The sequence below is a fragment of the Rhinopithecus roxellana genome, chromosome 18 (genome assembly GCF_007565055.1).
Source record: "Rhinopithecus roxellana isolate Shanxi Qingling chromosome 18, ASM756505v1, whole genome shotgun sequence".
NCBI lineage: Eukaryota > Metazoa > Chordata > Mammalia > Primates > Cercopithecidae > Rhinopithecus > Rhinopithecus roxellana.
This window is the reverse complement of record NC_044566.1, coordinates 46,083,715-46,096,238: the sequence shown is the minus strand read 5'-3', so window position 1 is coordinate 46,096,238 and position 12,524 is coordinate 46,083,715. Positions and strand designations below refer to the sequence as shown.

General features: G+C 39.9%; 1 protein-coding gene across 4 annotated transcripts in view; it reads left to right on the top strand.

Annotated features, from left to right (window-relative positions):
* The window catches only part of LRCH1 (leucine rich repeats and calponin homology domain containing 1), a 211,534-nt gene that overhangs the window by 41,636 nt on the left and 157,374 nt on the right, over positions 1 to 12,524 (top strand). The window contains exon 1 of one of the 4 annotated variants that reach the window (XM_030922141.1): positions 4,998 to 5,241. The exons of the other annotated variants lie outside the window; for them this stretch is intronic. Within the exon in view, the coding sequence (XP_030778001.1) occupies positions 5,133 to 5,241 (109 nt within the window). The 5' untranslated portion in view covers positions 4,998 to 5,132. Of the gene's footprint in view, positions 1 to 4,997; positions 5,242 to 12,524 lie in introns of those variants that run through there. 4 annotated transcript variants of the gene reach the window in all.

The window sequence follows — 12,524 nt, the reverse complement described above, 5'->3', positions numbered from 1 at the left end:
CTGTTGTGGTCGCTTTGGTGAAGTTGGACCACAAATAATGATGCAGAAGAAAAAGTGAACATTTTTTCTTCTTTCCTGTGTCCTTTTATTGGGTATCATTTCCTCTATAAAACTAATTTTCAGTTGATAGAGTCTTAGGTCTATAGCCACTGTTGAACACACCTAATCAGGCCGTCTCCTTGAGCTGGAGAATGTTTGCATCATAGGAGAGACACCAGGTTCCCTGAGAGGTGGGTACCAGGTGCCTGGGAGGTTAAGTCACTTGCCAAGAACAGAGAGCCAGTAAGTATGGATCAAGTATTACATCTTCAAGTGATACAGGATTTGGGATTACCCACTCCATTTATTTATATTGTCATGTAAATAATAATAATTAATAGTAAATAACTAATGGCTAGCCCTCATATAGTATTTACTATGGGACAGGAACAACTTTAAGTGTTTTACATATTTGGTTGACCCACTTAAATCTCACAACAGTCCTAGCGACTGTTATTATTCTCACTGAAGCACAGAGAGGTTAAGTAACTTGCCCAAGATCAGAGAGCCAGGGAGTGGCATTGTAGGCAGCTAAGCCCAGGCAGTCTGAGTCCCGAAAACAAGTCAAGACATTTATGGTCTTTCCATTTCTTACCTATATTCTTACTATTTTGCCTGGATTCCTCTTTTACTCTCAGTGAAAAAAAAAGTACATATTTAACAACTGAAGAAAATAAGCAGAGACTGTAGTACATTTCCAAGCTAATAGCAAGTTATATAAAAAATACTATTTGCTGATGAGGTTTGTAACAACCTTCTAGAACCTTATAGAACAAGTGTGGAATACTCGTTTTCTGCTAAGGGCTGTTGACCCCAAGAAAATTCAATGAAGGGATCTTTGCAAAATAATAAATGATTTTTCTTTGTCTCCCTGCGGAAGCAAAGAGGCTTAGACCTCTAGCCACTGTTGAATGTGTCAAATCAGGCCACCTCCTTGAGCTACACAGAATGTTTGCATTATAGGATAGGTGCCAAGTGCCCTGGAAGGTTGGTGGAGAGAGAGATGACTTCCAGCTGAGATTGTACAGTAGAATTTAGTATTTAGAGTTTCTCAATTTGACGGGGCTGAATTAGTTCATATGACTTCGTAAGTGACTGCTTTGTGTAATTTTGGTGAATAAAATATCCTGGCTGCAAAATATGAAAAAGAAAGTCACCCTTATTTTCAAAGTGTATGGTTAGTGCTTTCCATATAAAACATATGGCTAAATGAGTTTTTTTTAATCTAGCTCTGAAATATGAAGACTGTAATAAGATCTAGTAACAAAAGTGCAGTTTAGAAAAACCTGATTGACTCTAGTTTATGTAACTATACAGGCTATATAAAGAAAGTCTCATAAATAGACTTCATCTAAAGAATACAGCAGCTATAACCTTCTCTAACTTTCAGGCTCTGGGTGTTCTCCTAGCTTCTTCTGAGTTTATGGTCTGTATGTAATTATTAATACCATGATGATCATTCCTAGGTTTGCTTTTGCCCTGGTCACTTTAGGTTTAATTTTATTCCATTCCTGGTCATTTATAGTTTTGTTCTATCATCTCCCCAGACCCCATCAAGAATCCTGTTCTCCTGTGGCAGACTTGAATGAATGTAACCACGGATTCCGTGTTTTCTTTCTTTGGTCAACTAAGAGGATGCATAGGCCGGGTGCCAACTGTTAGAAGAAACCACCTTTCCTGATGGTGCCGCATGGCCAGCCTACCCTGGCCATGCGGTAAGTGACTTCCTCACCGCTGATGTGCAGACCTACTCTGCACTTCCACAGGGTTTCTGGGTTCCTTTCCAGGTTGTTTCCATATTGCACACTCAGACTGGGTAGGAAAGCAGGCAGGGCACAGTTTTATGTGTACGTCAGCATTTTTCACTTGGTGATGGATATAAGCTAACTTTTGTAGCGCTCCTAGGTTTATTACTGACATCTGTTCCCCCCTGAGCATATCCAGCTGGGGCTGAAGCCACATCTGCACTTTAAACTTCCATCTACCTTTATGTTTTCAATGTAATTTTAGATTTCATTTGTTTTTAATTGTGAACTCAGAAGAGATGAGTTCCAGCTATGACTCAGTGTGAGTTCCTATGTCATAACTCGACATTTCTGGAGTGCTTGCACCTGACAGGAATAGACTCAAGGAAACAAAAAGAACAGGAAAGGCCTTAGGCACATACTGGTTGTTCTAGATGTGGAGTTCTGCTGGCAACGGCCACAGAGTGAAACGGCCACATGAAATCCAAAACACGGCCTCACATTTGTTTTTGAATATTTTATGTAAGAAAGGGATGTTAAAGGTAGAGGAAGTAATTAAGAATGGCAGCTGTGTCTTTAAAATTAAACATATCGGTCATAACTTGAATGAATACTTAAAAATGTTTTTAGTTGTAAACAGGCAAAAAGGCTTTTAAATCCAAGTAACTAGTTTTGAGACTTTAAAAAGCAGAAGTTTTTCATACCAGTGCTTCCTATTTTAGTTTCAAAGGAAAGGAGGAGGAGCTGAGGTTTGGATGGTTATCATGGACAAGGGAGTTGACATGATCAAAAATGTTTTTTTCCCTGGGAACACATCTTGAGTACTTATCTCTTCTAATACATAAGAGTGTCGGGCTGGTGAATTTTGAATGTTTTCTGCAGCTCTGAAGAAACACTGTGATCCTAATGAACACTGAGGAAAGCTGGTATTGCGGCCTTAAATATTACCTGCTTCAAGGAGGCAGCATGTTTTGGTACAGTCTGATCATGACTATAAATCAAAGCATCTTTACTTCTCCAAGGAGATAAAAAAAGTTATCTGTTACTTTATAAGGATCTGGTACTTGCAGTATGTCTGTCAGATGTTTCCATTTTTCTGATTTAAGACACTTGATGCTGCTATGAATAGCAAATTGGAAAATGAGCATTTTAAAAAGTTTGAATTTTATCTTAGCATTTATCTGGAAATGAAATAGAGATCTTGGGACAGAGACATCTTTGTTAGAATGTGAAAGAATGTCCGTGAATTCTAACTTGAAGCTGCATTCAGATGACATGTTAAAGGCATGAATAGACAAAGGGAATGATTTTCAGGAAGTGCCTTTTGGAGACTGTGGGAAAGTCATGGGAAGAGGAGCAACTTGTGATTGGATCAAAGTCACGCAAAGTTACCCAGGTGGTAAATGCTGGTAGTCAACATGGCTAGGTCCATGGTGATCGACCATTTGCTCAGCATTTTGCCTGCTGAATTTGGGGGAGTGAAGAGGACACTTTCACCCCCAGGAAGATAGTAACTAGTGCTCCATGTATGTAGCTCAGTGCCTTTGAATTTACAAGTGACCTTTTAAAAAGTTTCCCCCCGATAGGTCTGAATAGACTTCGTATTTATTACTCTAAGTTTAGGTCTAAGAGAATTCCCAAATTGGTTAATACAGTTGATCCTCAATCTTTGAGAATTCTGTATTTGTGAAATTTGCCTACTTGCTAAAATGTATTTCTAAGCCTCAAATCCATACTTGAGGGCTCCTTGTGGTTATTGGTGGGTATGTACAGAGCAGCAAAAAAATCTGAGTAGCTCAAGGTACACGTACCCAGCGGAGGTTAAACAAGGTGACACTGCCCTCTTGCCTCAGTTCTCATCCTATAAACAAGTGTCCTGGATGCAGACAATTCAGTGCCATGTCTTTTGCGTTTTTGTGCTTTTTCGTGGTGATTTCACTGTTTAAAATGGCTCCCCAAATATAGGGCTGAAGAGCTGTCCAGTGGGTTTTTTTTTTTTTTTTTGGATTCTTACTCTTGTCGCCTAGGCTGGAGTGCAGTGGCTTGATCTCAGCTCACTGCAACTTCTGCCTCCAGGTTCAAGCAATTCTCCTGCCTCAGCCTCTCAAGTAACTGGGATTACAGGCATGTGCCACCACGTCCAGCTTATTTTTCTATTTTTAGTAGAGACAGGGTTTCACCATGTTGGCCAGGCTGGTCTTGAACTCCTGACTTCAGGTTATCCACCTGTCTTGGCCTCCCAAAGTGCTGGGATTACAGGCATGAGCCACCACGCCTGGCCCTGTCCAGTGTTTTTAAGTGGAAGAAGGCTGTGATGTACCGTATAGGGAAAAATACATGTGTTAGCTAAGCTTTCTTCAAGCATGGGCTATAGTGCTGCTGGCTGTGAGTTTAGTGTCAATGAACCAACAACTTAGATCAAATAAGGCATTTTTTTTTAAAACAGAAACACACATAAAGTGAGGTTGTAAGTTGATTGGTCGATGAAAATTTTGTGACTAGAGGCTTGTAGGAACTTAACCCTGTGTTTCCCCTGGAAGCTAAGGATTAGTATTTCCTATGGCAGTGTTCAAGGCAACTTCATAGACAGAACTACCATCATGAATAATAAGGATCACTGTGTGGGCTGAGTGTGGTGGCTCACATCTGTAATCCCAGCACTGTGGGAGGCCGAGGCAGGCGGATCACCTGAGGTAAGGAGTTCGAGACTAGCCTGGCCAACATGATAAAATCCCATCTCTACTAAAAATACAAAAATTAGTCGGGCATGGTGGCGGGCACCCAATAAAATGACAATAGAGTTTAAACTCCACGGTTTCTGAGGCATTTTCTGAGTAAATTGGCATACAGCGTACTCTTTCCTCCAGAAGTTCCAGAAACAACACTATTTCTTTATGTGCAAAATGGCCTCTTTTGGGCAGCCCTGGGGCAGTTTCGTCTGGCCCTCTTGCAGCCGGGGTGCCCCAGTTTAGTGTACAATTGGTATAAAAATAGACAACACAGGAACTTGCTTGTCTGGGGGGAAAAGACACTTGCAGATTTATAGAAACTTTTACATTTGTAATGCATGATATTCTATAGGTTCAAAAGAAAACAATTCAATTTCAAGACAACATTCTACAGGGTAAAAAAAATTTAACTTCAATAAACTTAAGGGAAAAGTTGTCCATCTTTCTATAACTTTTTCTTTTGTAGTTTCACTACTAACAAAAAAAAAAAAAAAAAAAAAAAAAAAACACAAACAAAATAGCCTTGCTCTGGGTTTTGAGGAAATGGTTTTGCAAGGCTATTTGGTTAGACAATGAATTAACGAGTCAGAACTTCCGGGATGGGCTTTCGGTAAGGGAAATGCTTAGGCTGCTGCAAAGCCTGGATTCAACTTACACAGGATCCTTGAGAAGTTGTTCTGTGCATCCAGAACCATGGGCAACACTCTGTGGTGTAAAAAAACCTGAAGGTAAACACTGTCTGATATATATTTTTTGTAATTGTAAAATACACATAGAACTTACCATCTTGACTGTTTTTAAGTGTGCAGTTACATATTCACGTTGTTGCACAGTCTCCAGAGCTCTTTTCATCTTGCAAAACTGAAACTCTGTACCTTTAAAAGACTCCTCGTCTCCCTCTCTCCAGCTCAGCCCCTGGAAACCACCATTCTGTTTTCCATCTCTATGAATTTGACTACCTAGATACCTTATATAAATAGAAGCATAGCGCATTTGTCTTTTTAGTATTGGCTGATTTTACTTAGTATTATATAATGTCTTTTAGGTCCATCCATATTGTAGCAGGTGTCAGAATTTGTTTACTTCTTAAGGCTGATGAATATTTAATTGTATGTATACACCACATTTTGTTTATCCATTCTTATGTCAATGAACATTTGGGTTGCTTCCACCATTTGGCTATTGTGAATAATGCTGCCATGAGTGTGGGTTTGCAAATATCTCTTTGAGACCCTGCTTTCCTTTTTTTTTTTTTTTTTTTTTTTGTATACTCAGAAGTAGAATTGCTGGATCAGATGGTAACTTTATTTTTAATTTTTTAAGGATCTGCCATAATGATTTTCATGGCGGTTCCACCATTTTACATTCCCACCCACAGTGCACAGGGGTTCCGATTTCTCCACATTCTTGCCAACATTTGTTACTTTTTTTTTTGGTAGCTGACTGATATTTATAACTAAATAATATTGTTGAAGAACTATTACAATGTCAAGAAATTTTGGCCATCATGATAGTTTTATTATTAAACTTAGTAGTATTTTATTATTAAACTTAGCATTTATTAATAGTAGTTTTATTTCAGAAATATTTGTATTTTCCTTGTTTCTAGCCCCTCAATTGTGTAGGTAGAAACAAATCATGTAGAATCAATTTACCTTATGTTACCTTAGAACTGTGGCGACAGCCTAGTAGGTGCTGTATTCATTTTTGTTAAATGAATGAATCAATGACCATGAAGACAGTTCATGTTATTTGTTATGGAGATACATAATGGGATTGGAAAAGATGTAGGGTGTAAATGTATTAGCCCTCTCCTGTGTTAACTCTTTAGCCCTTTCAAAAATAAAGATATTTGGCCGGCTGCAGTGGCTCACGCCACCCAGCTAATTTTTGTATTTTAAAAATTGCTTTTTAAAATAGCTTATTTAAAAAATAGCTTTGTTGTATTAAAAAAATAGCATCCAGCTAATTTTTGTATTTTTAATAGAGACAGGGTTTCACCATGTTGGCCAGGCTGGTCTTGAACTCCTGACCTCAGGTAATCCACCCACCTCGGCCTCCCAAAGTGCTGGGATTACAGGCTTGAGCCACCACACGCAGCCAGGCTGTTTAACATAGTGACATAAAGATTTTTATTCTCACAATGTCTTTATGGTTTGGGAACGGTGGCCTCCTGTCTTTCAGAATCCGATGTTATTTGTTTTTCTGGTGTGTGCCTTGCAGACACCTGCACTTGAAATCTTTCAGGTGTTTTGCAGTCGTTTTCTCAGATGGTTGGATTATTTCAAGCCAAGAATAACAGAGTTAGGGTCAAGATTGTGAACCATATGGCCAGTCCTTCTAAGGAAGTATTTATTTTTATTCATTTTGTTTGCCTTTCCTAGGGTCACAATTGCTGTTCCCTTTGGCTGCAGTTATTCAAAACTAAATTTACTACTGAGCCTAAGACAGTATTTTTCAAACTTTTAAAATTATGACACCCAGTAAGAAATATGTTTTACAGTTTTTTACATCCTGACCAGTTTTACACACACACACACACACACACACACACACACACACAGAGAGAACCTGACGTATTTGTTGCAAGTTGCAGATGTTTACAGTTACTGCTAAGGATATGTGTTTCCATTTAAGTTACATAAAATGCTGTTCATTGAATTGATTTTATGACTCCCATGATTTCATCATGAGTTGAACAAACACTGAGCACTGGCGTCACAGAACTTTTTGTCGTTCATGCTCTTTAGCAACAGTAAGCTTTTCTGCTCGTGACTGATAGCCTATTGCTATGTGATTCTGTTAGCGCTTTAAAGCAATTTGGTTGTCAAAGTCCTGTTAGCTCTGGTTGTGTATTCAGTTTTACCTTTACAGGCAGCTGCTCCCCGGGAAATGGGGCTTGCGGAGCAGGTTCAGTGTTCCATAGAATCAGATCTATACTTTGGGGAACTCAGCAGTATGGGAATCACAAACCAACCCACCCGATCTGCTAAAAGGCTCAGGCCCACTGGTCTCCATTGTCACTTAGACCAGCACAATATCGCCTTCCTCATGGATGCTTTGAGGACAGGGCCGGGTTTGTTTTTCTTTTTACTCCTCAGAGCCCGCAGCATGATGCCGTGTGTGGAGAATACGCATCAGCCTTGGCTCTGGTCCTCTCCTCACTGTCCCTCTTTTTCTCCCTACAGAAAACAGCAAAGTGTATGTAGAAAGAGATGTGCAGACTGTGTGGAATGACCTGAGGGGTAACTTGCTTAGAGGGTAGAGAATGTTGTGTGTAAAAACTTATGTTTGAGGCAAATTGCAGGAAAAGGTTCTTTAAATGAAGGAAAGATAAGATTATAAGTTTTTTAAAAAGTTGTCTTAATGAATAGAGGAGAATGACTAAGCATTATTTCATTGATCATAGGTATGTAGGTGCTTTTAAAGGGTAAGTGACTGGTCCCCTGAGGTTAGTTCAATGTCCTCTTGTAACTGAATTTTTTCATCGAATTCTTTTAAATCCAGGTGGGGCTCAGCTCCCTCTGAAGTATCACAAAACCCTAAATGAAGAATGTCTTAGGTTAATGCGTCTAATTATATTTCCATAGCAATGTTTAAGTGGCCTGCTGCCCAATCACCTTCCAAGCCCTGCTCTGTTGGGTTTCTTTTTACCCAGTCATGATCATGTAGGACCGGGCTGCTTTTTGTAGGGGGTTATGGAGTCGCAGTGCCTGGGGTGTTAGGATTATAGGCTGGGCTTGTATCACAGTACCCACGCCGCTGCCTAACTCTTGATATCCAGTCTCTGAGTCGGACTTTGTAGCTGCTTTCTCTTTATCAGGAGAAAAGAGCTTGTTTAATAAACCTAAGAATTAATAGCTTGTGTTCTGAAGTTGGATTTGTAACCTGAACGTTTTTATGTCTACTGACTTGCGACGTTGTCATATAAATTAAATATCATAGATCCAGCTATGGTTTAAAGGTGACTTGCAGGACATGGATCTGAAAGATCAGAATTTGAATCTCATCTCTTTCCATTGTAGCCTGGTAACCTTGAGGAAACCACTTAACTTCTCTAAGCCTCAGAGGTGTCCAGTAGATTAAATGCAACTATGTATAGTTGACCCTGAGGAATTTTTGGTTCTGCTTGAATAGAGCTTGGATTTTTGGACATTAGAAGGACCTTTGAAGATGATGTAGCTTCACTGTGTAACTGAAGGCCAGAGAAATTTAAGAGAGTTTCCTGGAATAGTTTATGCTTCTGCTTACTGTGTCATGGTTACCACCCAGAACACATGCTTCATCGGGGATGGGTAATCCATTCAGGGTGAAGAACATGGCTTTTGGGTCAGTCTGCAGTGGATCTAAATCAGCCCCCTGCTGTTTACCATGTCTGTAGTCTAGGAAAAGCTATTTAACTTCTTGCAGATTTAGCCTATGAAGTTAAATTGGGGATTTAAAAAAACTCATAGGGATGTGGTGAGGCTTGACTGAGAAAAATTTATGCGAAGCTCTTAGCACAATGGCTAGTACCCAGAAAGTGCTCAGCATTATTCTTATTTCCTAATTGAAGGGCATAGATGCTTTAAAGTAAAATGGAGGCTGGGTGTGGTAGCTCATGCCTGTAATCCCTACACTTTGGGAGACCATGTTGGGTGGATCACTTGAGCCCAGGACTTTGGGCGACATGATAAAACCCCATCTCTATAAAAAATCTCCAAATTAGCTGGCTGCGGTGGTGTATGTCTGTAGTCCCAGCTACTGAAGAGGCTGAGGTGGGAGGATGGATTGCGCCCCGGAGGTCAGTGCTGCAGTGAGCCATGATGGTGCCGCTGTGCTCCAGCCTGGGCAACAGAGCAAGACCCGGACAATCAATCAATCAATCAATCAGTCAATGTAAATAAATAAATAACTCGTTTCTTGTCAAATAAATGGCTGTATCTTTATAATAAGATATCTGCATCCTGTGACTTCATCCTGTAAATAATTTGTGCCTCTTGCGGTTTCTATGATCTAGGGAGGAGAAGGCTAATTCTTCTTCATTGTATGCATGGAGCAGAGATACGGAGAGCCTCTAGTTTATTTCTTCTTGGCATGGCCCTGTGTTCTGAGCATGGGTGTGTCTGATCCCTGGAGAGAGCAGAGCCGCACTGTGGATCTGAGGTGCTGGGAAACCATCCAGTTTCCTTCTCCTGACCCTGACTCAAGTCTTCCCTGAGATCTCCGTCAGCCCCGTTCTCTTTCTGTCAGCCACCCTCCTTACATAACCCAAATGGGTTGTTTGCAAAGCTAGTGTCGCTGAGGTGTTCTGTGTACAACCGAAAAGAATCTAGGGGAATTCCTATGTGTCACTAAAGCCAGTAATTAAGTGGACAACTGGGGGAGCTAACACTGAATGCACCAATAAATTTCAAGACTACAGCTACCCTAGGTAACAGAGTCAATAGTATTAGAAACCATTTTAAGCACTGGTAGTTTTAAACATGCTGTTTAGAAACAATTTTAAATTTACCTTCACCTTTCTAATTGGATACTTTAATATTCAGAGTACTGTGAGAAGAAGTTATGTCCTGTAGAATGCTAATGACGTTTTTGTTTATTTCAAATAATGATGGTATACCATTTAATTTCAGTGACAAACATTATTTTTTGTTGGTTACTACAGTAGTCTCTAAAATCATTTGCCTTTGCTATTGTTAAACTTTTTTTTTTGAGATGAGGGTCTCGTTCTGGAGTGCAGGGGACTGATCTTGGGTTACTGCAGCCTCAACCTCCTGGGCTCAAGCAATCCTCCCACTTCAGCCTCCCGAGTAACTGAGACCATAGGCTCATGCCACCATACCTGGCTAATTTTTTATTTTTTCTAGAGATGGGGTCTCACTATGTTGCCCAGACTGGTCTTGAACTCCTGACCTCAAGCAATCCTCCTGCCTTGGCCTTCTAAAGTGTTGGCATTACAGGTATGAGCCACCATGCCCAGCCAAACTTCTTTTGAAATCAGCCTGTTGATTCTTCTGCACCTCTCAGTTGTTTTTGTGCCAGAATTTATTTTTCTCCTTGTATTATAGAATACTTTGGAGGAGTATTGAAAGGATTAGGGGGTAGAGTTGCCAGATATAGCAAATAAAAATACAAGACCCCCAGTTAAATATGAATTTCATATAAATAACTACTTTTTTTGTTTTGCTACATGTATGTCCCATGCAATATTTGAGACATACTTATACTAAAAGGTTGTTTATTATCTGAAATTCAGATCTAACTGGGCATCCTGTATTTTATCTGGCAACCCTAACTGGGGTGGGGATGGTGAGGAGCGCCTTGGATGTAGCCAGAGGACAGGTCTCAGAGCCTCAGGTGGCTTCTTGTGGGTGACAGAGGTGGCTGTAGCACAGCAGTCTTGCTTCCTGGGTCTGGGGCCTGTGCCTTCTCCCTGTAGCCACTCAGAATAGGACGATGGGGATGGCTTAAGGCCGTGGAATAAGTTAATTCTGAAGGAACACACTAGGCCAGAGTCCTGGAACAGTTTACTTAATGATAGTGTTATTTTAATTTTCAATCGTTTGCCTTTCTTCCCCATGATACGGAATAAACATGAAATTGTATCTGGAGTGGAGCAGGCAGAGCTTAGGTCTTGTTGGTTTTGTTCTGCCCTCAGTTTCTGATGTTCTACAAGGTTTATCCTTTTGTTTCTTTTCTCATTATCCAAGGAATGAGATATGCCAGAAAAATTTGACAGGTATTTCTGAAATGCTTTGAACTAGGTGAGGTTAGAGCATAAGTAATTTTAGGTCATTTATCTCATCACAACACTATCCACAGAGTTTTAACCCTTATCGTAAGGAACAGACCATGTTGATACTGACATTATCAACATAACAACACACACACTCTTCTATTCCTAATGCTTTGGTGAGAGAAACTGGGGCATGGGAGAATGTTCTCAGCCATATTTTTTATATGGCCTAAGGTATAATGAACAAAAGCTTAAACAGATGAGAAAAATCCATCTGATTGATGCCTGGCTAATTGACAGCCAATTATGTCACGGTGCTAGTTCCTCAAGAAATTAACCCATTAATCCCTTTGTGTGGAGAGGCCAGCCAGCAGGCATCTGCTTTCTTAGCATGCAGCAGTACTGAAAAGTTTATTGAAATAATCGTCATCTGTCCTTTCCAAATCTTAATTCTTTTGAGTTTAAACATGTTTTCTCTAAGGAAAGTTGGATTGACATGAAATCACACATGTCTGGAATTATCTCTGAGTCCTTTATAAACAGACCAAGACTTGGAAGGGCACACCTTAGGTTACAGAGTGTTTTCCTGGGCTGGGCTCCAAAGCTTCCTGACTATTGAACAATAATGTGTTCTTTCCATGCTACTTTATATATTTATTTTACAGAAGCCTTGTGCCTTTTATCCGTCCATATCCACTTTGAAAACTTCCTTGTGGCCTGCCAGAGCAGAGGTACAAAAAATTCTGGATTATTTTCTGTTTAGAGGCCTGAAGATGAGGGCACTCTTCCTCCTCCTCCGCCTCCTCCTCCTCCTCCTCCTCCTCCTCCTCCTCATTCTTCCTTCTTCTTCCCATCCTTCCCCTTCCTCCACCTCATTTTTCTTCTTCTTTTATAAAAATAATCATAAGCATGTGTTTTCTTCTCATGTGCTTGTAAATATTTTTGTTGGGGATTCTTGACCGGGATTTCAAAACATCCTGATAGGGAGAAGTTGGGTATTTCTTCATGAGATAAATTCCTTAAGGAGAGATTTGAATAATTTTGACCTTTGGGTTTTCTTTTCTCTTTCAGTTTTCTTTCTAAAAAAATTGTTACATTTCTGGTTATGAGGTAAAAACAAACCTATAATTTGTGATAATATGTGAAATATGTGATTAGAATTGACATTCTAGGTTTAATAATGACAGATTACTTGTGAAAGATAAGATGTCAGAGCTGGAAGACATCTTAGATATTGTCGGGTTCAATATTCTTTTCTCATTAGAGGAAATGGAGACTCAGAGACATGAAGTG